The sequence below is a fragment of the Danio rerio genome, chromosome 13, assembly GCF_049306965.1.
Source record: "Danio rerio strain Tuebingen ecotype United States chromosome 13, GRCz12tu, whole genome shotgun sequence".
NCBI lineage: Eukaryota > Metazoa > Chordata > Actinopteri > Cypriniformes > Danionidae > Danio > Danio rerio.
The window spans coordinates 9,335,100-9,359,789 of record NC_133188.1 but is presented as its reverse complement, the minus strand read 5'-3'; the positions used below and the strand labels follow the sequence as shown (position 1 = coordinate 9,359,789).

The 24,690-nt window shown below is 35.7% G+C and overlaps 1 protein-coding gene, 1 long non-coding RNA gene and 1 other non-coding gene across 6 annotated transcripts in view; 2 read left to right on the top strand and 1 right to left on the bottom strand.

Moving 5' to 3' along the window:
- Window positions 1–24,120, bottom strand: part of haao (3-hydroxyanthranilate 3,4-dioxygenase) — a 31,227-nt gene extending 7,107 nt beyond the window's left edge. The window contains exons 1-7 of one of the 4 annotated variants that reach the window (XM_073919528.1): window positions 23,757–24,120; window positions 20,155–20,210; window positions 16,574–16,707; window positions 16,422–16,500; window positions 13,455–13,538; window positions 13,217–13,323; window positions 5,519–5,608 (exon numbers count right to left, since the gene is read on the bottom strand). In XM_073919528.1, the coding sequence (XP_073775629.1) occupies window positions 5,519–5,608; window positions 13,217–13,323; window positions 13,455–13,538; window positions 16,422–16,500; window positions 16,574–16,707; window positions 20,155–20,210; window positions 23,757–23,832 (626 nt within the window). In that variant the 5' untranslated portion in view covers window positions 23,833–24,120. 4 annotated transcript variants of the gene reach the window in all.
- On the top strand, window positions 266–8,168 carry LOC141377124 (uncharacterized). The gene is made up of 2 exons (XR_012389152.1): window positions 266–857; window positions 6,031–8,168. It is a non-coding gene; the product is annotated as an uncharacterized lncRNA (long non-coding RNA).
- On the top strand, window positions 20,810–20,903 carry trnai-uau (transfer RNA isoleucine (anticodon UAU)). Its single transcript has 2 exons — window positions 20,810–20,847; window positions 20,868–20,903. It is a non-coding gene; the product is annotated as a tRNA-Ile (tRNA).
- Window positions 24,121–24,690: the final 570 nt, after the last annotated feature.

Below are 24,690 nucleotides of genomic sequence, written 5' to 3'. Positions count from 1 at the left end.
TATAATGGAAACAATGCCTTGGGTAAATTAGATGTGTTTTGGAAAGTCAATTATGCATCAGAAAATATTTAAGACTCTATAATATAATTACAGTTTAATTGTGAACTATGACTATGCAAATGCAAAAGCCGGCCACACTATGGATGACACCTTCCAGTGACCAACTCACAGGATCATCCAATCCCAATGCTGGATTTGAAAGGTGACATCTTTTGAATCCTGCCTTTCAGAGAAAGGATAAAAACATTCTCTCAGAGAAGAAAGTGGAGTACTGTTGAAACTAAAAAGAGTAATGGTATGTGTGGTACACGCAAAAGAGGAAGATGAAGTAACTCAGAGAAGAGTGGCGGTATCAGGAAGAGAAGTGTGTGGAGGCCTGATACACAAGGCTACTTGAATTGCCTAAAGACTTCAGAACTTTGCTGCGTGTTCCAGCAAGGCTTTTCATGGTGATTGGAATCACAGTGCTTTTTTCAAGGTGTCTGAAACCATAGCTTCAAGATTCATCTCCAGAAATCTGTCCCAGATTTCCATGAAATCAACCTTCAAGGATAAAAATGTCACCGTGCCCCCGACATCAGAACTACCACCTACAGAAATCTGTGTGTCCTAGATTTCCAGAAACTCAACCTTCAAGGATAAAGACGTCAGCTTGTCCCCGACACCAGAACTACCAAATCCAGAAATCTGTGTTTTCAGGAACCCAACCTTCAAGGATAAGGAGGTTGACAGTTTTGCGTGTTCGCGAATCTCCAGATTTCTTCTTCTCAAAGCTCAAGAGAGCTAAGTATGCTTGTTCCATGCATCAAGAGCTGCAAAAAGATCCAACTTCCAACCACTGCATCAACGGCAGAAACGTAAATATTCCACTTTCCAATCCTCTAAGAGAGACCTTGGCATAGTGTGTTTCAGTATAAAATTATCTAATTAATTAGATGTTTATAACTGATATTCATTAATAACAAAAACTTCCTCAGCTTTCTGTTATTTTAGGATAAGTTTACCTTGTCAGTCTCTAGCTTGTCTTTAGAAAAGATAACAGAGTTATTGATCACAATCTTTAACTTAATCACCTTCATGATTCGCCCATGCACTTCATTTATTGTACATTTAGTAATATTAGTTTTCCTTGTTTACTCTTTTGTTACTAAATACACATTTATTACAATCGTGTCTTCCTTGTGTTGGTATTACAGTAAAAGGTTCTACTAGTCAGACAATCTTATTATCCTTCAGATTTGGCCAGATAATAATCACCTTTACATTTGTATATTTCAATTAACATTATTTGATTGTTAATTATTTTGACAGTCGAAGCTGTCTGGTGGCCTGTTTAAAATGAATCATTGTTATTTCTACATTGATTGGTGCCCTCGTGCGAGGCTAAAATATCAAAATTAATATCAATACCAAAATATTGATGTTAATATTTGATAAATCCAATTATCACTACAATGAAGAACCAATTTCATGTGATGATGCATCAAACACATCATCACAAAAACACAAAAATATTTTGCAACTTCTTCGAAAATGCTGTAAGCTGAGAAAATATAATGTACTATTTCTTCAATGCTAATGAAGGACAACTGGAATATGCCAATCTAAGGAGTCCTTCAGATGTGGCTCCATTACAGAGTTTCTCACAGCTCCATTACACATCACTGCCATTTGCTTTACAGAAATCATGTGCCTTTCACCATACACAATTCATCTACTTGTGAACTTTGTCTTGTTTGATGATATTTGACAGGTTATGGCCTGAAGTATGTATGTTAATTGTTTTAGGAAAATACGTTTATTTTTTTATACTACTGTTGTCTCTCTTTGTATTTGTAATTGTATTTGTATTGCTTAAGGTAATATATATTAACCAAACTTCTTGTCTGAGTGTGATACGCCTTGCATACTAATTAAGCATTTTTGCAGAAGTTGATGAAGCTGGTAGAAATGCAAAGGCCTAAACTTGAGCTCTGCAGCTAAACTTCCTGTGAGCAAATATTTACTTCCTGTCAATATTTGCAGTTGGGAAGTCTTATGCTTTTAACATTGTGCAGAGAATGTATAGAAAAAAGAGAAAGTATGTATGGATGCCACTGCCAGAGGACTGGAGAATGACAAATTCCACTAAACCCCACCTGTTAATATCAGCTGTGTCTAAAAGCTTGAGCCAGGAAATGGTTGCGGACATCCTGAATGTGATTCTTGCCTTGCATTGACGATACCAAAACTCTGTGAATCGAATTATTCATTCTTATCCAATGAATTACTAATATTTTTGACATTGAAGAAACCCCTCTCCTGACCTTTTTTTATTGAACACGCATGGAATTGATCAAATATTCGAACTTAACATATTTCTCACGCCACTTTATCTCCTCGCTTTGCTTTCATGCTCCGCTGGTTTTGGGGGTTGGTATTTCCTTAATATTTGACAATGTTTTGCTCAGGGTAAGAGAAGGAATGGTCACTATTGATGGAGGAGAATTGTTTTTTGTTCTGCTTCTCCTGTACACCGGTGCATAGCCTCATCCACTAACAAAGGCAGTTGCCTTTCGTTTTGTTACACATCAGTGCATATGTTCTGCATATGAAATGTATTTCAAACTCTGCTGGGTTACCTTTAGTACGACAACAGGGGAATTATTATCAGTAATGTGAAAAGCAGCACCACAACATTATGAACATAATCTGAAGTGAACGATAACATACATTATTGAAAAACTGGACAATACCAACAGCTTAAAGTGACATTTAAAGGCTTAACTAGGTTAATTAGGCAAATTATTGTATAATGATGGTTTGTTCTATCAGCTATCGAAAAAATATATATAGCTTAAAGGGGCTAATAAATTTTACCTTAAAATTGTGTTTTAAAAATGTAAAACTTTTATTCAAGCCGAGATTAAACAAATAAGACTTTCTACAGAAGAAAAAATATTATCAGGCGTACTGTAAAAATTTCATTCATTCATTCATTCATTTTCTTGTCGGCTTAGTCCCTTTATTAATCCGGGGTTGCCAAAGCAGAATGAACTGCCATCTTATCCAGCAAGTTTTTTACGCAGCGGATGCCCTTCCAGCCGCAACCCATCTCTGGGAAACATCCACACACACATTCACACAGACACACTCATACACTACGGACAATTTAGTCTACCCAATTCACCTGTACCACATGTCTTTGGACTGTGGGGGAAACTGGAGCACCCGGAGGAAACCCACGCGAAAGCAGGGAGAACATGCAAACTCCACACAGAAACACCAACTGAGCTGAGGTTCGAACCAGCGACCCAGCGACCTTCTTGCTGAGGCGACAGCACTACCTACTGTGCCACTGCCTCGCCCCACTGTAAAAATTTGCTCTGTTAAACATCATTTGGGAAATATTAAAAAAAGAAAAAAATCAATGGGGGGCTAATAATTCTTGAAATGGGGGGCTTAAAACTTCAACTATGTTTTTTTTTCTTTTTATTATGCCTGCTATAACATACAGTAACAGAAGCCAACGTGAGGTAGTTAAAGGGCCCTACTGTATAAAGCAAACACTGTTCACATCAATGGTTATGTCTAAGAAAATAATTATTTTGAGAAAATTTCAGAAGACATCTGACTCAAGCAGGTTAGTAATCAGTGAAGCTGCTGATACTGTTTGTTGAGTTGTTTAATGATCCTCTGCTGAAATGTTGAGATTGAATGCGTTTGATTTCTTTTAAGGCTGTGACTGAAGTCAGCTGTAGTTTTGTGTTTCTCTTCAGTAATTCTGCTTGTTAACAGCAGGTGTTCATCATTAATGCTCAATCAACACTTACTTAATCACTTAATTAACTCATTACTTTAACTTAAATAGGGGAAGTTCACATTACTCATATAGATTCGTTTTTAAACTGAAATGGTTTGTAGCAACCGGTTTCCTCGAACGGTTTGAGCTGCCTTAACTTATTGGGTTTTACAGTACTCAATTGTTTTGAGTTCCTTTCATTTATTGGATTTTACTGTGCTCAAAAAGCGGCATTTACTCAAATGGATTAAGTTCACAGTACTCATTGGGATTAATTTTTGAACTTAAATGGTTGTTGCAATTGGTTTTCTCAAATGGTTTGAGTAACCTTAACTTATTGGGTTTTACAGTGTAGAAGAATACTTTATAAATATTGCAGAACAAAACATTCCAGCTAAAAACACGTCTCTTATTTATACAAAAGATTAGTAACTAATATTGTACAAAATGCACATTATGGTAAAGGAAAATGGGAACTAGAACAAAGTACCACAATTGAGGATGAGGTCTGGATTGAGTTATGTGAAGGATGTCATAAAGGAATTAATAGTCAATTATGGAAAATATTTGATTGGAAGGTAAAAATTAAGAACTTTAATACTCCTTTTGTAAAAGGACCATCTGATGCTTTGTGTCGGAGAAGATGTGGTAAAATCGGAGATCATACCCACGTTTTTTGATACTGCCCTAAGATTAGAGAATTTTGGAAAAATGTTAAAAAAAGAAATAGTTAAGATATTAGATATAGAAATACTCCTCAATCCAGGTGTGTGCTTATTGGGAGCACTGTCCAAAGAAATGTTTAATGAAGAAACAAGATTTGTACTAAGGATATTCTGATTGCTAAAAAATTATAACAGTATATTGAATGATAAAAGGTTCCCCAAAGGTGGCTCAGTGGATTCAGAAACTTAAACAGGTCTTTGTAATGGAAAAAATGACTGCAAATAAAGACTGACATTTTTCTAAAGAGGTAGAGGCACATTTTTACAAATGTACATCTAGAGATTAATTAACCTAACACCAATGCAATCTGAGGTAACTACACTGTAGCACAATCTAACTTGATGTACAAATGTATCCCCTGCAAAGTATTTATGATGTCAGTACCTTTAATTTCTTTATTTTGCATTATTTTTCTTATGGGCGAAGCAGTGGCGCAGTAGGTAGTGCTGTCGCCTCACAGCAAGAAGGTCGCTGAGTCGCTGGTTCGAGCCTCGGCTCAGTTGACGTTTCTGTGTGGAGTTTGCATGTTCTCCCTGCGTTCTCGTGGGTTTCCTCCGAGTGCTCAGTTTCCCCCACAGTTTAATGTTATGCGGTACAGGTGAATTGGGTTGCCTAATTTGTCCGTAGTGTATGAGTGTGAGTGTGTGTGTGAATGTTTTCCAGGGATGGGTTGCGGCTGGAAGGGCATTTGCTGCATAAAAAACTTGCTGGATAAGTTCATTCCGCTGTGGCGAACCCGGATTAATAAAGGGACTAAGCCGACAAGAAAATGAATGAATGAATTATTTTTCTTATTTTATGTTAAAACTTTTATACTATATTTTGTTTTCCCATTTATTCCCTCGTCTGTAAGGGGTTAAACCCCTTAACTGTCTGCCACAAAATTAGAATTTACAATTCAGAATTGTATGTAATATATGCATATTATACATTAATGTACTAAAAAATGTCCTGTATGACAGTTTAAGGAAAGCAAAAACAAACTTATTAAGAGAAACACTGGTTACTTACTCTTTGATGATGGGAACAAGTTGGGTTCCAAGATTTTCACAGTAGAACCAGCGCTCAAACAAGACTTCCGTACTATTCGCCACAAAGTATCTAGAGTAAAGAAAAGTAATCAGAGTAAAGACAACTCTGTAACACTTTACAATATGGGTGCAGAAATATGGAATACATAAGGCTCAAACACTGCACAGATAATTATGAGTTAATGTATAACTGATGATGAGCTTAACAATTTATTAATCAATACTGCATTAACAAGAAGTGAATATTCCACATGATTCATATATTAAAGAGCCTTTAGAATGCATTATAAAATACTACATTCTGGTTTTGGGGTCTCCAACAACAGGCTGATATGCATGCAAGGTCAAAAAACACTTTCATTGCCTTATAATATGTATTTAATTTTGCACAATTATCCCAAAGACCGCTATATGATTTGTTCAGCGAATATTTGTTTATCTTTATGTGAAGCTAATCCTCGTTCATTCATTCATTTTCAACTGCTTTTCCAGGGCCAGGTCACGGGGGCAGCAGTCTTAGGAGAGAACCCCAGACTTCCCTCTCCCCGGACACTTCCTCCAGCTCCAACGGGGGATCCCGAGGCGTTCCCTGGCCAGCCGAGAGACATAGTCCCTCCAGTACCTAGGCATCCAGGAGGCATCTGAAACCGATGCCCGAGCCACCTCAGCTGACTTCTCTCGATGTGAGGAGCAACAGCTCTACTCCGAGCTCCTCCCGGGTAAAATTTCCATGACCCACAGCTCCTGCCGCAACACCAATCCGCCTGTCAATCTAACATTCCATCCTTCCCTCACTCGTGAACAAAACCCCGAGATGTGGAGGAGTGAAGCTAATCTGTGATGATTTTTCTAGTGATAGTCAGCTGTGATTGTTTTTAAGTTTTTTACGGTTTACTTGTTTTTACTCGAGTTCTCTGCAACATAGATTGCTGTTGAACTATATTGTACTGTATTTGAACTGTTTATATACTGTATTGCAATTTTGCAGTTGTACCTAATTCTACTGCATTTATACTTCTATATACTGCTATTGTATTGCAGTTGTACTGAAGTTTTACTTAAGTTTACTGCAGTTATTTTTTTTCGCGGGTACAAAGACATGCAGTATACTGTAGGTCACAGGTGTCAAACTCAGTTCCAAAAGGGCCGCAGGTCTGCACAGTTTAGTTCAAACCCTAATTAAACACACCTGATCAAACTAATTGAGTCCTTCAGGCTTGTTTGAAACCTTAAGGAAGGTATGTTGGAGCAGGGTTGGAACTAAACTGTGCAGGGCTTCGGCCCTCCAGGAATTGAGTTTGACACCCCTGCTGTAGGTGAATTGGATAAATTACAATTGGCAGTAGTGTGCGTGAATGAGAGAGTGTGTTTACAAGTTAGATGCTTTAGTTTTAAACATGCTTTAGTTTTAGAATCAGGGGCGGATTGGCCATCTGACAATTCTGGCAAATGCCAGAAGAGCCGGACCATTTTTTAAATGTGGGCCAGTCAGTTTTTTTAATTTTATTTATTTATTTTTTATGTATTGTTTTTACATGACGGCAGATTTTATCTCTTACAAGATGTGAATATGATGATGAAGATGATGATGATGATAGTAATAATAATAACATTAATAATAATAAATGTTAAGCATTTGGCCCAAACCGCGAAGGCCGGCTGGTTTTAAGATGGGGCGACCCAATCCGACACAATCAGAGGTTACGCTGACGTAATCAAAATCTGGCAAGAATGTCAAACCAACAGTAAGTGCTAATTTTCAGAGATGGACCGTAAAAAGGGGAAAGGTGGTGCCGAAAAGCTCTGAGAAAGCAGTAAAGGACTCCAAATCAGATGCTGACAAAGGCATAAAATTACCTAAATTATTCTCGAAAGATTTAAATTGGGCTGATGCATCGGAGGACAGTAGCGCGATAGAGGAGGTAAGAAGAAAACAGAAAATATACTTCTAAGTCATTATACTAAAATATACTAAGTAATTTTCACGCCCTTCACACTACTTCTTGACAGTAACCTACACTGTGTTTAACAGTTGTAAGCTTAGCATTAAACACCCTGAATGTCATTATTAGCAGATAATGTGGAATTTAGGGTGTATAGACTGTATTTTACCTGTAAATTAGTTATAAATGGGTTGTTTTTGTTCCAGTCACATACATTAAATGTTTAAATATCTATTACATATAGTACTGCTTATATTATTACACCATCTGTGCACCAATATAAGTAGTGAATGTGCGTGTTCGTGGATAGGTCTTTGTCGGTGTGGTAATGTGGGCTAAGTTTTGCTACGGTTACGCCTTCCGTCCACACTACCCTGGAGTTTTCGAGCCATGAAAACAAAGTGTTTTGGAAACGCTGAAGCGGCCGTTTTGGTTTTAAAACACTGCTGCTCCATGTCAGTGTGGATAAGAGAAAAGGAGCCATCTGAAAACGGAGGTGGGGCTGCTGATCTGGGCTTTTTCCTCAATGACAAAGTTCAGTCATGCACCCTTTCCATAAGTTCAGACTTTGCAAGCTTGCTATAGGACCTCTCAAGGACAGGTCGGGTAAATCTTCAAAGGGAACAGAACTTTATAGCATCATTCACATCACCCTGGCTACGTTGTTTCACTTTCTTAACAATAAAATGAAAACATGATATAAGGAACTTGCTATTTTCATTTGATATTTGCAACTTCACAAACACCAAAAGTGTTGAGGCATCGTGTAGCTACATATTTAAATGACCAGTAGATCCAGTAGACCAAAGCACCGGTATCCTGACATTTTATCCTCTCCATCAGATTATGCTACCAACACTGTATTTGAATGGTTCTGATGTTGAGGTTAGAGATTAGGTAGGTTAGGGTGATATATAAATCCGGATTTAGGGCTTCATATCACTCTACTCCACATATAAATATACACTGGTGGCAAAATCTGATGGGTAGCATATTGCGTCATCAAAATGTGCTACCTACTTTTTAAATGGGAGGTAGGACAATCTGACAAGGTAGTACAAATCACCAGAAACACCGGTTTACAGCCTGGGGCTTAGACGTGCGCAAACGCTGCAGCGCATGCCAGAGTTTGCGTGTGGTCATGTGATGTGCGATTTTAGCGGTGTAGGTGTGAACGGAGAGCTGTTCAGAAACGATAGGTGAAACTTCAGTGTGGATCGATTTCATTCTAAAATGCTGTTTTAAAATGAAAATGTATTAGTGTAAACGGGGCCTCGGTGGATTGCTGCTGAAAGGGCATACATAAAACATGTCATATGTGAAATTGCAGACAAAAGCTCAAAATCAAGATTAAATCTGTGCTCGTTTATGCAAGCAATAAGCAAACGACAATCACACAGTGTAAGTTATCAAAAAAGGATCAGAGAACTGACTGACGTGTCGTTGTAGCCTGTGAAATATCTGGCAAGTACATATCAGCATTGACTAGGCACACACGGAATCTGCGCACGCAGAATTCTGCAGATTTTTAGCCCATCATTCATTCTGTTTATTTTCTTGTGTATATTTATTCAGTTGATTAATTAATTTCAGTAATATTATTGACAAATATGAAAATATTTATATGATTTATTTACAATACAGTTTGTAAAGTAATATTTTCTGTCTTTTAGTATATATATCATATAAGAGACTTGCTTTATTTACCAAATAAGTGAATCTAATTGTATTTGCATTGTAAACAATACAAGTAAATACAAAAAAAAAATACAAGTTAAAAATGTATTACTTTTTATTTCATATATTAAGATTTTAGTCATGATACTCCTAAAATCATTCAACATAAATCCGCAGACTTTTAACAAAATTCTCTGCAGAAATAGCAAAAAATGTCTGCAGATTCCATATGGCCCTAGCAATGACCAACAGCCAATGAAAGAGCAGGATACAGGTCAGTGAAGACTTGGTTATCTCAGACTTGACACGAGATGACTCGCGGTCTTGGTCAGGCCGTTATTTCCTGCCACTATTTTTGTGTTCTTGGTGTGTGTGTGTGTGTGTGTGTGTGTACGTGTTTTTGTGATATATCAGGACACAAATCTGTATAATGACATGGGTATGACACAGGTATTAAAAAAAAGGTGAAATATGAGGACATTGGTGACGTCCTCATTTCTCATAATGCTTATAAATCCAACAGAATGAGTTTAATCAGAGAGTAAAGCTGCACACTGTCTCCTGTGATGGTTGGGTTTAGGGGTAGGGTGGGGTGAGGGCAATACAAAATAGGGTTTGGACAGTATAAAATGGATGGAAACTTATGTAATGTACCCACTTTTCACAAAAACAACCATGTGTGTGTGTTTTAAATCATTACTTAATTAGCCTAATTGGGTGGAAAGCTATGCCATAATTAGATATGAAGAGTTCAGATGCAAAAACCAGTGCCTTCTGGAATTTTCTTCTATAATGAGTATTTTTTCCTCTGCCTCTTATGTTTATATTCAGTTATTTCATGTTCAAATTGCTGAAATTAACTTATGCATTGCCATTATAGTGAAATTACTAAATCAAGACACAGGAGTCTAAGGAAAATGCACATTTTAGAAGAAATTTTCAGGTGGCATTTAAAGGTTTTTGCATCCAAACTCTTCATATATTATACAAATATTTTAGCAAAGTCAGCCTAAGCAACACGTGTGGGTCTACAAAGTTGCACAATTGGCAACATGTGCCATGCACAGCAACACTCTAGCTCCTGCAACAGCATCTCCTCCACTGGCACACATTTCTACCGCACATGCAAGCAGGGCTGGAGCAGCACGTGCGCAGCGCATATGCAGAGCAGAAACAGTGCATAAAATTCAGTCGATCTTATTGATGCATTTATTAGGTAAAATTGTACTTTTTGCTGTCATTAAATGTGTCGTTGGTCATTATCAATGCACTGTCACTTTAATTGAGCGTGAGCAGTGGTAAAAACAGACCCAGCACCCAACAAATTGTGGCACTGCTGTTTCAGCTCTGCTCATGCTCCACACTGACGCCCTGCTTCTGTGTGCGGTATGAAAGATCTAATCTGTCAACATGGACGCCGAAAAAAACACATGCTGCTCAGGCCCTGCTCACACATGCAGTATGAAAGAGGTGATAGCAAAAAATGGGGACTTCCGCAATGAACAGACACATGAAGCAGGCTTGCCATGGCAGAAAGGATGATAGTCAGAACTTAATGTCCTCTACGATCCATTCTGAATAAACAAACAATGCAATTTACATGCTTTATCCTTGTTGCATTATCCATCAATAAAAATCTAAACTAATTTCTGTAGTTCAAACTATTCAGAATTGTAGATTAGAACATCAGCTATAAAGGCAAAAAAAAAAAAAAGTTGAGTTTAAATCAGGCTCCGGCTCATATTTATAGTTAAAGGTGCAGTAGTGCAGTGCTCACTGGTTACCATAATATCTTTGACACACGGTCCTACCTCTAGTTTACGAAAACCAGAGCAACCTGAGGAAACCCACGCAAGCACAGGGAGAACATGCAAAGTCCACACAGACACGCCAACTGACTCAGCCGAGGCTAGAACCAGCGACCTTCTTTCTATGAGGTGATTGTGCTACCCACTGCACCACCGTGCTCCCCCACATTGTATGTTGTTTAACTAAATAAAAACTGAAGTTCTCGATGATGTTAAAGGTCCCTTTTAAAACTGATAATAGTCACATCAATCCATCGCCGGAAGATTTCAGTGGCTGAACAACCCTTCCGTGCATATAATCCATTCATAACAACAACATCTATATAGTATAACCTTTGGTAAATAATATCTGTATTTTCAAAATTGCAAAAAGGCAGTCACGCATATTTACAGTAATTATTATTTTTTAAACCACAAGTAAATGTGATAATGAGGTGACCAAACGAGAACTTGAGAAGCTGAAACTGCGTCCCTGGATCAGGATTGTCAGCCACAAAACATGACAGAAAAGTGGGCTCTTCTTGAAGATTAGATTAAGTGAGACATTTAAAGGGCCACGAAACACCAAAACACATGTTTTGAGCTGTTGACAGTCGTATATGTGTCCCACACTGCTAAAAACACTATTAGGACACATATATCTCACTAAAAAGTGAAAATTGGTTGTTTTTGCGTTATTTCGAGCAAATTTGTACTTCCGCTTTGAAACAAATTTTTGAAGCTGCGTTACGGCCATGAGATCTTAGCGTGTTTTCCAGCGTGTAGACTGGACGTCTGTACCTGGGAGTACCTTATTACGTCTCTGAGTGTGCTGCAATCATTCATGAGTAAGACTATTGTGTATGCGGTGCAACTTCATTAATATGCATGCATGATAGCTTCGAAGACTCTTTTTACCTGTTACAGTGTTCAGACGGCAGAGAGACGCCACGTTGTGTTGCCAAAGCAAGCAGGAGAACATGAATTGTTTGTAGATACGGGTCGTCAGTGTTGCGTTTATAATTTGCTGCAGTGAAGGTTTTGTTTTCATTTTCCCTCTATGAGAGCGCAGCTGGACTCACGTGTGGAATACAGTGCACGCGTCGCTCTACAGAAATCCGTGTCTAAGGAAAATTTTTTACCCAAGAGCTTTTCTCATCTGGAAATGGGGAAATCCGGATTTGCTGCTCGTCTCCTTTTAATAAAGACGCAGCTCCAGTTGGGGTTGATTGTCCTGTCTCTACAGATTTGGTAAGTGAGCGATCAGTGGTCTTTGTTTATTCAGAGGCAAAGTTAGTTCGTATCGTCAGCAGTACTCTTTCAGTGTTTAAAGACAGACCTTAGTCAAATGATTTTTAATCAAAGTTAAGTTTAATCGAAGTTAATAAAGTTTACCGTATGTTAACATCACTACAATATTATGGACTGAAAAATCTGCTGTAAATGCTTTGTGAACTCGACATAACAGTCCTGTCTGTGCCTCAACAAGTCATAACATAATGATATCCTAGCAAATCATTAGCTAATGATTAATTGAAATAGACAACTGGCAGTTGAAAGGCATGGCTTTAACCTGTTGTGGTAATTAACATGAATGTACACTATTAGTTTATATGATATGTTATAAGGGGATTAATACATTAAAACGCAATAAACTATAAACCAGTGGTTCTCAAAATTTTTTCATCAAGTACCACCTCAGAAAAAAAAAATTCCCTCCAAGTACAACCAAAAAGAGCAGTATTCAAATACAGTAGCGTAGTAGGCCCAGTAAAGTAACTCCACATCTGCACAGTAAAAAAAAAAAACGTGGCAGATTACCTTAGGAATATAGGCTCTATGTCATATATGGCACATTATATACATAATTTTGATACATTTTAAAAATATATGTAGCATGTACATGACATATTTAATTCCTCCGCTTACCACTAGAAGGAAGCCTGCGTACCACTCATGGTATACGTACCACAGTTTGAGAAACACTGCTATAAATCATTCATAGATTTCTTAATATATGAATCATATAGAATGTTCATTTGTTGCTCAAGCAGTAACCATAAATACATGGTTTAATCTTATAATCAAATGAGTTATTGTATATATTAACTTACGATTATCTGTACATTAGATAAGCATTATGTAATGCATACAAGTGCACCCATATAGTTGTAAGTGTGGACGAACAAGAAAACCACATATGACACAAAATTAAAAAAGAAAAGTTGACACTGTAGAATGAGGGTGACTGGGAGTAGTATATTATCATACCTAAGGCCATCTGTTTCTTTGGAAAGCCTCCTCCGCTCTACCACCAGCCCTACAGTATTTGCCTGTCTCTGAGGAGAATGGGGAATTCGTGCTGGAAGCAGGAACATCTGAAAATGGAAGAAAAAACATTGATTTAGCATTGGCTAAAAATGATTTGGGGCAATATAATAAAAAAAAATAGCTCAAACAGCAGAGCTATTTCAGCAGTTACACACAGACTTATTTAAATGATTCTTACCTCACCTTCTCGAATATGCACATCTTTATGTTTGCCATTCTCTATCACTTTCAAAACCATGTCACCCCTCACCTGGTAAAAAAGCTGAAACGAAGTTTGTGAAAGTAATATTATTGACCATCACTATAAATGTAATGAAAGATTGTATATCCATCTGAAAGAAATGCTCTGCAATCCGAGCTGCAATACTGCAACAACGTTTAAGCCCAATCCCAAGTCTATCCCTTCCCCTTACCCCTCATTTTGCGCGTTCCAGTGAAGGGGTAGGGGTGACTCAATTCTCTTTAGCCTGAAGGCGTAGTGCTAAGGGGAAGGGTAAATACAAAAATAGAATTGGGATTGGGCCTTACTGTGTATCCGAAAAGTATTCATAGCGCTTCACTTTTTCCACATTTTTTAATGTTACAACCTCAATCAAAATTGGATTGAATTAATTTATTTCTTCAACACAAGCACAAGGCTAGGGAAGGTTACAGAAAAATTTCTGCTGCTCTGAAAGTTCCAATGAGCACAGCGGCCTCCGTCATCCGTTAGTGGAAGATGTTTGGAACCACCAGGACTCTTCCTAGAGCTGGCCGGCCATCTAAGCTGAGTGATCGGGGGAGAAGGGCCTTAGTCAGGGAGGTGATCAATAACCCCATAGTCACTCTGTCTGAGCTCCAGCGTTCTGCTGTGGAGAGAGGAGAAACTTACAGAAGGACAACCATCTGTGCAGCATAACACCAATCAGGCCTGTATGGTAGAGTGGCCAGATGGAAGCCCTTCCCTGCCTGGAATTTGCCAAAAGGCATCTGAAGGACTCTCAGACCATAAGAAACAAAATTCTGTGGTCTGATGAAACCAGGTGTTGCCAGGTGTTACGTTTGGAGAAAACCAGGCAAATACCATCCCTATAGTGAAGCAAGATGGTGGCAGCATCATGCTGTGGGGATGTTTTTCAGCAGCAGGAACTGGAAGACTAGTCAGGATAGAGGGAAAGATGAATGCAGCAATGTACAGAGACATCCTGAATGAAAACCTGCTTCAGAGTGCTCTTGACCTCAGACTGGGGCTACGGTTCATCTTCCAGCAGGACAATGACCCAAAGCACACCGCCAAAATATCAATGGAGTGGCTTCACAACAATTCGGTGAATGTCCTTGAGTTGTCCAGCCAGAGCCCAGATCTAAATCGTATTAAACATTCCTGGAGAGATCTGAAAATGGCTGTACACTGTCGCCTCCCATACAATCTGATAGAGCTTGAGAGGTACTGCGAAGAGGAATGGGCAAAAATTCCCAAGGACAGGTGTGCCAAGCGTGGCATCATATTCAAAAAGACTTTAGGCTGTAATTGCTGCCAAAGGTGCATCAACAAAGTATTGAGCAAAGGCTGTGAATACTTATGTGCATGTGATTTTTCAGGTTTTTTTTTATCTTTGATAAATTTGCAACAATTAAAAAAAAATCACATTTTTATTATGGTGTATTGTGTGTAGAATTTTGAGAAAATAAATTAACTTAATCCATTTTGGAATAAGGCTGTAACATAAAAAATGTGGAAAAAGTGAAGCGCTATGAATACTTTACAGATGCACTGTATATCATACTTTCTTTAGAGCCTGTAGTGCACTAGTACAGTATCTAAACATACAAAGACATAACATGAACATGCAAAGAGATACTTGTAGTTCAGTGTAGATGCTCAGCACCATTGTTAAAGACAAAGAATAAGAGGGAACACAATTGTAAATAATGTTCAGTTTACATTACATTTCATGTAAAAGTATCTCTGATCATCTGAAGCTGGTTTTTTGATCACATTGTTGTGTTGGAAAGAGCAAGCACACAACACGTGTAATAAAGTATTAATCTAAGATAATCAAACAAAGAATTAAGGAACTATAAAGAACAAACAACTATAACTGGTTATAGTGAAGCAGCGGAGATTGAATACAGGGATTAGTTAAAAGCAATCGATGATGATATGTGATACGGAATAACAGTGGGACACAGAAGAAAGGAAATTAGATTAAACTCAACCCTCATGCATTCCTGTGGAAATTTGTGTCCTTGTTCTTCGTTTTTGATCAATTTGCCAGTGTTCATGCTAACTGACTGCTTAAGGTGTGTATTTAAACAAATACGGTCAAAGAAGATTACTGAGCTTTGATTATTATCTTTTTTCCATTTAAATACATATCTCACTATGTATTTAAATGTATTTGTATTTGTATGTATTTTCACGTTTAAGAAAATGAAGAGTGGATTCGTCTGGTAGATTTTAGACAAAGTCTGAGTTAACAGTGGTGTACCCAAGGCCAAACCTATGGATATATGGTGCTGGAGTCGTTTTATAGCTTGCAAGGCAGCTCATAACCGAGCTGTAGAAGAAATAAAACTCTGTCTGACGTGTATAGTACTGTCCTGCAAAAACCTGATTGGTATTGTTTTTGTTTTAAGGAATATATTTTAGGAAATTAGCAAATCAATCACTGACAAAAATCTTTAGTTAGCATAACATCACACATAGCATTATAGTAATCTGTCTGTGTTCATGCTTATATTGGACTGGTTTATTGCGTATTTGTAGATCTATTATAATTCAAAATAATAAAAAAATGTATGCAAATAAAAACTAAAATATGGTGTGCTATGATCAAAATTTGTAAATATTGTAAATGGCAATATTGTTTGAGGAATACTAAAATATATTCAATAAAAATAGGATCTTTGAGGCAGTGTTTCATTGCATCATCACACAGACTTTGTCCCTGGTGTTTCTGTAAACTATTGCAGTCCATGGACTATGCACTGAAGTTTGTGGTGGAAAATGTAATAATTAACAAGCTTTAGTGCATTTAAAAAAATATGCCAAGATTCACACTGTCAGTATTAAATCCACATTAGTTTTGTTAAAGAATTTTAAATGAAGTCATTAAGCCATGTTAACCAATTCAACTCAATTAGTACATGAACAGCACCTTACCTCTTCTCCTTCCTCAATGTGATAATCTTTCCTCACATTTGGACCACCAACATACATAATATTCAACTGATAAAAAAACCTAAGACAAATGCGATAATATATAAATAAAAATTAAATGCAAAACATTATATAAATGATTATTGATTACTTACATTAATTTGTTGCATACAGGCGGTAGGAATGAAGTTTCATTCTCAGCAATCCACTTGTCAATATTGACATGCAGAGACTGGTTGGTCATTTTTATCACAATCTTCTGAACACAGCTTCGCGTGGAATATTCTGTCTGAGTAAGCAACAAATTTCTGAGCAATGGTGTATTTCTTCAGGCAGTTTTGACAAACCACCTTTGAGTTACTGAATAATGGGGCGGTGCTGTTACATACAGTATGTGACAGTGAGGTTGAACTCCATGTTTACGCAGCTGAACAGTAATGCTAGTAGCCTAACAGTACAGACAGCACAGAATAATTCACAAAAAATGCATAAATTTATTATTTATAAATTCCCAAACACTTTTGTCATTCATACTCTAAAAGTGAAAAAAATTCAAAGGATTCAACACATTTTTCACATTAGGGCTAGGCGGTATGACCAAAATGTTGTTTTATGGTATGAGAAAGTTTACTTCAAGGTAACAATATCTTTGAATATATAGTTTTTTCACAAAGGTAGTTATTCCAGAAAATCTCATTTTCAAATCCAAAAAATGCAAAAAGGCTTCATATACTAAATAAATTGGACTATTTAAGAAAAGGAGTTGATCTTATTTGATTAGTTTGTATTTTATTTTTACCTTATAAGTATAGTAAACAAAATATTACTTTAGATGAACAATAAAATCCACTGTATATCACAGTTTTATGTGGACAGACATTATTATAAACATTTCTCAAGTAACATATTCTCCACAGTGTGCCTCATCAAGGCTTTGAGCGGTTGTGATGGTTTATTCCCCAGGATTTTGCTCGATGACACCGGAGATCAGATGCCCACCACGACATTAGAGGGCGAGCTGTCATGTACTTCTATACAGCTTAAAGTGACATTTAAAGGCTTAACTAGGTTAATTTTGTTAACTTTGTTAGCTTAAAGGGGCTAATGATTTTGATCTTAAAATATTTAAAAAAAAATTAAAAACTGCTTTTTTTCTAGCCGAAATAAAACAAATAAGAGTTTCTACAGAAGAAAAAATATTATTAGACATACTGTGAAAATTTCCTTGCTCTGTTAAACATCATTTGGGAAATATTTTAAAAAGAAAATAAATTTCAATGGGGGCTAATAATTCTGATTGCAACTGTATATGAATATTAAAATCACCAACAATTAAAACTTTGTTTGTGTCCAAAAAAATTTGGATAAGAAAATAAAATTAAAGTTGGTGTAGTGTCCAGGAGGCCTATATCCAGTTGCTAAAACAGATTTAAATGTATTATTTTTCTTATATTGTACACTGAAATATACAACACCATTACTTCAAAGGAATTGTTTTTTAAGCCAAATCGTTCTGTAAATTTATCACAAATATCATCATCAATATTTTGGTATTGATATTAATGAGGATATTGTTGTTCTCATACAGAACAACAATAATGTAGTGACAATTTATTTGGTTTGACTTGAATATTAAAATTAACAGTATTAATATTAATATTGACTTTTTGGTCACTCTTCTCTTAAGGTGTGTAAATAGCAAATTAGTAACTAATTTTAAAGCATCAGCTGTCGCAATAATTAACAATCAAATTGCGTGCCCCAGTAGAGCTTTGTCTAGCAATGCCCCTGCACTGAACTGATTCTAGATTTTTTTAGTACTGGTACTTTTTTTTAAGTGACAGCTGTAGTTCTGAGTGTTCAACAATAGGAGGCAGTCTGTGGGCAGTGTGCTGCTTCTGACACACTGAGAGTGTAAGGAGCTGTGCCTTTTGTACAAATATTGCATTGGAATTTAAAGAAAAATATATTTAAATTTTTTGAGAATACAGTTGACTTTAAAATTTGGCATATTGTTAATTTGCTCAATATATATGGAAAATGTTTTATTCATAAATGTAAATGGGCTGTGAAAAAAAATTTACTTACTTTAAAATAGAAATAAGTCATTACCTAAGCACGATAAAAGAAACAAGGAATATCAAAGCAAAAAGAACTGTTAATTATTTTAAAGCCTTAAATTTGTTTTTTAAATTGATTTTTTTATTTTTATTTTTTTTTATTTTTATATTGTTCTTGATTGGATGTTAATATAATGTTGTTATTGCCCTTGTATGTTCTGTGTTTGAAAATTACAAAAAAAAAAAAAAAAAAAAAAAAAAAAAAAAAAAACAAGAGCTGTGCCTTTTACAGCTATTGAGCTGTGCTGGTCCTTTCCGTAGTGACAAAACAACGCGAAGTGAAATATAGAATCATTTTGCCCATGAAGCAATTTGCAGTTAGCCAAAAGTAAAAACCGCAACTGATTGTGCTGTCCAAGAAATCTGATTTACAGCAAAGCAAAACACATTTAAATTATATAAAATATGTTAAAAGCTTATGCATATTAATGCAAAATGCATACTTTTCAAAATATTGCGAAAATGTATATGGGTGAATGACATAAACCTGATTGTTTAAAAACTTTATTATGGCCAAACTTTATACTTTATATTAAGCTGTGTAGTACTGACCCTTAAATTTCCCAAACTAAATGGTTTATACTTTTAGATTTTGCATTGAAAATGGGATTTATTTTTACCATTTTTATTTTACTTTACCTCACCTAGAAAATGGAGGCCAAGTGAATGGTTTGTGAGTACAATAAAGTGCACACAGCATGCTGAATCATCTGATAATTGCAAGATTGAACATAATTCCAAAAAGCAATTGACTGTGTAAAGCCACAAAAAACAAAACGAAAATATGATGTGTATGCCGAGTTCAGCGGCTAATCAGCCGGAATCAGCTGAGGTGAAGTGAGTGGCAACCAGCAAGACCTAGCTGTCACTCAAGTGGCCACGCCCTTAATTATGCAGACTAAATATAACCTAATATAAAGGAAACATGAGGTATTAAAAAAGTTGTCATGAATGGTAAGATTAGCTATGTACACCGAAATCGTTCTTTGTACCAGGCTGAAAACACTTTTCTGTCTGCTGTAAAGTTGGCCATTTTAAAAAGTGGGCTCAATAGAAATTTGCTTTATGGAGCCAGCACTAGCGGAGTTTCGATGAATTGCAGTTTCAGTTACTTCTGTATTTGCTTCATGAGGGAGAGCGTGAGGTTGCCGCTTGGTCATAAACAGATAACAACATCTCCAGGTTCTTTAAAAACGAGAGCAAAAAAGTGCTGTGCATGTTAAAACAGCTTGATTAGAGTGCTGACAAAATTAGTTTTTATTTTCATATTTGTTTTACTTTTTTTAAAAGGCTCTGCTGGTTGAATGGTTTCAACTGATAGCAAACATTAAAATTATTATTAATAAGTAATATTTTGAAAGACAAAAGGAAACATGCTGTAGCATTGACTTAGTGTGTATTTATCATGTCCATTTGGCAGTGGAGACAAGTCTGATAAAGTTGACCCCTAACCATACTGTGAACACTCGGAGAGGAATTTAATGCAACGCTAAGCACTAGTGTTGTGTGATAAAGTGAAAGTGGTAGTTTCTGAATTAGCTTGTTTTGATTGAGTTAACATTTCCCATTGTATTAAATTGCACAGTAGATAAGAATATTAAAATATTGAAACTTACCTGAAATTTATCAGAATGAATGTGAAGTGGTAGCACTCGGAAAAGTAACAAAATATCTGAGGGGCAAAAAACAAATTTTGTTACACAATAGAGCACAAACATAACAAAAGGAAACCAATAGCAACTGGAGCAGAACTGAAGCTGAGTATTTTAAAGGAAAGTGCGCGATCAATTGGCTTTAGATATTCAGACCTCAAAGCTCAAAATATTAAAACCATATGACATTTCCTCGATTTATTGCAAACAATAGTGTAGCCTACAAGTTTTAATACATTACTTAGTTTATCTCAAGACAGTCCGCTAATCAACGGTTATGGTTGTCGAATGATATTGTGTGTGATAAACAATACAAAAGATCATTAACTTTAAACCTGGTTATGCGACGGACATCGTTTATGTTCACATTAGGGAACTCCTTTAACGCTCGCACAGACCTGAAGTAACCTTACGGAAGCAACGCAACACTCACGTGACGTCAACTGTTTTGTGTACTTGAATCCATGGTCATAATGTTTTTATAGAGAGCACGTTTTACATTTATAACTATGCTTCGGGTAAAGTAAGAGTAAAACAGGTGCAATTATTGGTCATTATTATCATATATTCCTATGTATGGTATATAGTATAAACATTAAAAAGGAGGCCGCTCCTGGACGCTCCAGTGGCGCAATCGGTTAGCGCGCGGTACTTATATTACAGTACGTAGCAGAGCCATGCCGAGGTTGTGAGTTCGAGCCTCACCTGGAGCAGTATTTTTATTTTGCGAATTACAACTTGTAACTGCAACAACTATCATTACACTTGTAATTAAATACTTTCAAAATGAATACATAATAATGAAATACAATACCTGCGTGTTATGGAGAGTTTAACAATGCTTGGGTCAAGGGTCGGGAACCTTTTTTTCAGCAAAGAGCCATTTCTGATTTTTTTTGGCAAATGCTTTTTTTTTTTAAATAGCCATTGGGTGTGTGTGTGTGTGTGTGTGTATATATATATATATATATATATATATATATATATATATATATATATATATATATATATATATATATATATATATATCAAAACAAATCAGTTATTAGAGATGAATAATTAAAACTATTATGTTTAGAAATGTGTTGAAAAATACACACACGCGCACGCACGCACACACAAACACACATTATAAGTCCATAGATGATGTCATTCACATTAAAGATCCTGAGATGTTGAATCTTTGGGTAATGCCAGTCATAAACATCTGATTATAATGCATCCACATACACTCAGTGAAAAAAAACAAATGATCAGTTGTTTCAATATCATCAGGAAACATACATCTATTAGACTCAAACCCAAACCTAAGTCTTGAATATTCACTAGATGGCTATATCCCACTCAATATTTGAAAATAAAGTTTTAAAAGAATCTAGTGTTTGGAGGAAATTTCAAATATTTAGCTCCAAGTGTGTGGATAGTATCCTTAGAGAATCTAGGTGAAATTAGGCTTTCTATAAACCATTAGAAAATATGCAATGTCCTCCTTCTGTTAAAAAAGATCCTACTTTATTCCACTGTCACACCAAAAATTATGGATATTAAATTAGGCAAATCAAATTTTGTGGACAAAAAAAAAAGTACAAATATGTTTATTAGAAATGTTTTATACAGGAATGCTATCCTGGTTCCATTAAATATAATTCCATCAAAAGAAAATACATTTTCCAACATTTAAATAAGATTTTAATTAAGAAAATTAGATGCAAATATCTGACATTTCTTCCTCCAAAAAACAAAGTACATTTTAAAATGACATATGATATTTACCCTGCAAAGGATTTTGTGAGAAAAAGATTTAATGTGAATTATAATGTTTGCCATTTCTGCAATAGTGATACTGAAGCAGTTGAACATCTATTTCTTTATTGTAACTTGGTTAATCATTTCTGGTCTGATGTGGACAAACGGATAAAACTATATATTTCAATGTTTCCTTCAATTTGTTGGGAAATTGTGAAATTTGGAGTACATTTGTTCAGCAAACAGGATGACTTAAAATGCAAAATGTTTACTTATATTCTTCATTTATAAATGCGAAAAAAAAAAAAAACTAGATATTTTATGGTTGCTGGCAAATGGACTAAAAAAAAGGTGCACTATCACCACCTACCAGATCGAAACGTAAAGCACTAATAAGCATTTTAGGGAAAAATAAAGGCATTGGAGACACAGGGAGAGGGGGATGATTTTTTAAATACCAAGCCACATTTGATCAATTTGATCATTTCTTTGGATATCCTTAATTGTGCTATATTTTCACAAAAAAAAAAAACTTTTTTGTTAAGCTCTATTCTTTCTATACCATGCCCCCTGCAACATATTAATACATGTGCTATTGTTTCTGTTTGAGCACAGTGAATACATTAACTGCTTCATATTTCCCATTTTCAAACAATAATGGGTTTAACCCATAATGTCCTATATGCATTTAAGCAGGGATGTGCAAAAATACATTGAAATGTTTTCTAAAAGAAATACCAAATACCAGTTTGACATGTAAGATGGAGCAGCCCTAAGTTTAAAATAAAATACAGTATTTTGTATTTTGAAAATGCTACAATTGATGGTGTTTACATGAGTTGCTTTTTAAATGTTTCTTTGATCCCGTTTTACGTTATAGTAAATAATTCGTTTACATCGTGTCACCTCACTATCCACGTTACTTCCTATGGCAAGCCATTTAGACTTTTATTCATTCTCAGGATATGTATTCTTATGTATTATTGATATAAAAATGTAATTGTCGATATCAAGAATTAAATTTTTTGATAAGCAATTACATTCATGATGTCAACATTTACCTTTCTGATATCAATAGTTGAATTTTCACTAGTTAAATGTCACCATAGGCTGCCATTCAAAGTAAATTGTTGAATTGATTTCTTCCAGTTGAAATGCAATTCTTAAAGTCAATAATTTAATTGTTGATATAAAAATTTGTTTTTGATTTCAGGAATTAAATTGTTGATATCAAAAATTGCATTTTAACTAGTAAAGATGTTCATTATTGATATCAACAATTGGTTTGTCACTAGTGACAATATTAATTTCTGATATAATAAACGTAATTGTTACTAGTGTACTTATTTAATTTAGATATATAGATGCAATTAATAGATAGATGTAATTAATTATTTTAGATATCATAAATTACTTCCTTAATTGTGGACATCAGAAATACATTTTTAGAGATCAGAAATAACAAATCTAACATGCTGAAATATAATTGCAGATATCAAGAATTAACATTTCAACTAGTGAAATTAAGTTCTTGATATCAGAACTTGAAATTTTTACTGCTAACAATATAATTCTTGATATCAACAGTTCAGTTTCTGATATCAGGAATGGAGATTGTTGATATCATTATAAGGTTTAAATGAGGCGAACAATCAATATTCAACAATCAACATTGATGAGGGAACTGCTACAAAATGTACATTTTTTTATGATAGACTGAACAGGCTTGCTCACTCACTCTTTTTCCATTGGTTTATTCCCTGTTATCATTCTAAAACATTACATTGTGGCCTACTGTATGTGAAGTTGGACTTACTTACTTATTGCTAATTGAAAGGTTGCAGGTTTGATTCCTGTTCCAGGCAGATATTGAAAGAGAGTCCCCACTTTCTCCATCTTCGATACTGAGGTGCCCCTGAGCAAGATACCCAAACAATAGTTGCCCACTGCATCCGGTGTATGTAGTTTGTGTGCACTTCAAAAGCAGAGGACCAATTTCGAGTATGAGTAACCATACTTGACAATACTCACATCCCTTAATTGATAGCAGCCTAGCTGTCTATTTGCTAAGCAGACAGGTTTGATTGACTGTCTGATTGCATGCATATCAAGGAGGAACAAACAAACAAACACTTTTTTGCATTAAAAACAGTTAAGCTGTACAATATAGATACCACAATATGTGAAGTTATTTCATTGCTAAGGAAAGTAACATTTCCATTCCACAAGCTTCACAGAAGGACAGAAGCTATCCAAGTCAAACTAATGCAATATGTTTTATTTTAGTAAAAACATAAAAAAGTTTGTAGTCATGCCTGCATGCAGTTTTGCTCTTAAATTGGAAAATCCATGTAAAATTAAAATAAATTCATAATTCACTAAAAGTTTAACCTGTATCTTACACAGTCATTTAGGATGTTGTAAGAAGTTTCTGCGCCAGTGAAGATCTCTCTTTCAGCAACGCTATTTTGGTGTATTTGAGGGTGGCTGAAAACTGGGGCAGTGCAGGCAGGGTTTCCACTGAACGCAGAGCCACCAGAGTATTATGGTTTGCTATAGCTGATAGTCTGTCCAGTTCTGTGGTGCTTATACCAGGTGATGTCACTTTTAAGAGGGTGGAGAGGTGTCTGTGCAACATCTGTGCCCATAACAAAGGCTCAGCCCACAGGTTAAGATCGCCCTTCTCAAAGAGAAACTCTTCATCCTGGATTAAGGAATGAATGTGGAAACAAAACAAAAAAAGATTTAGTATAC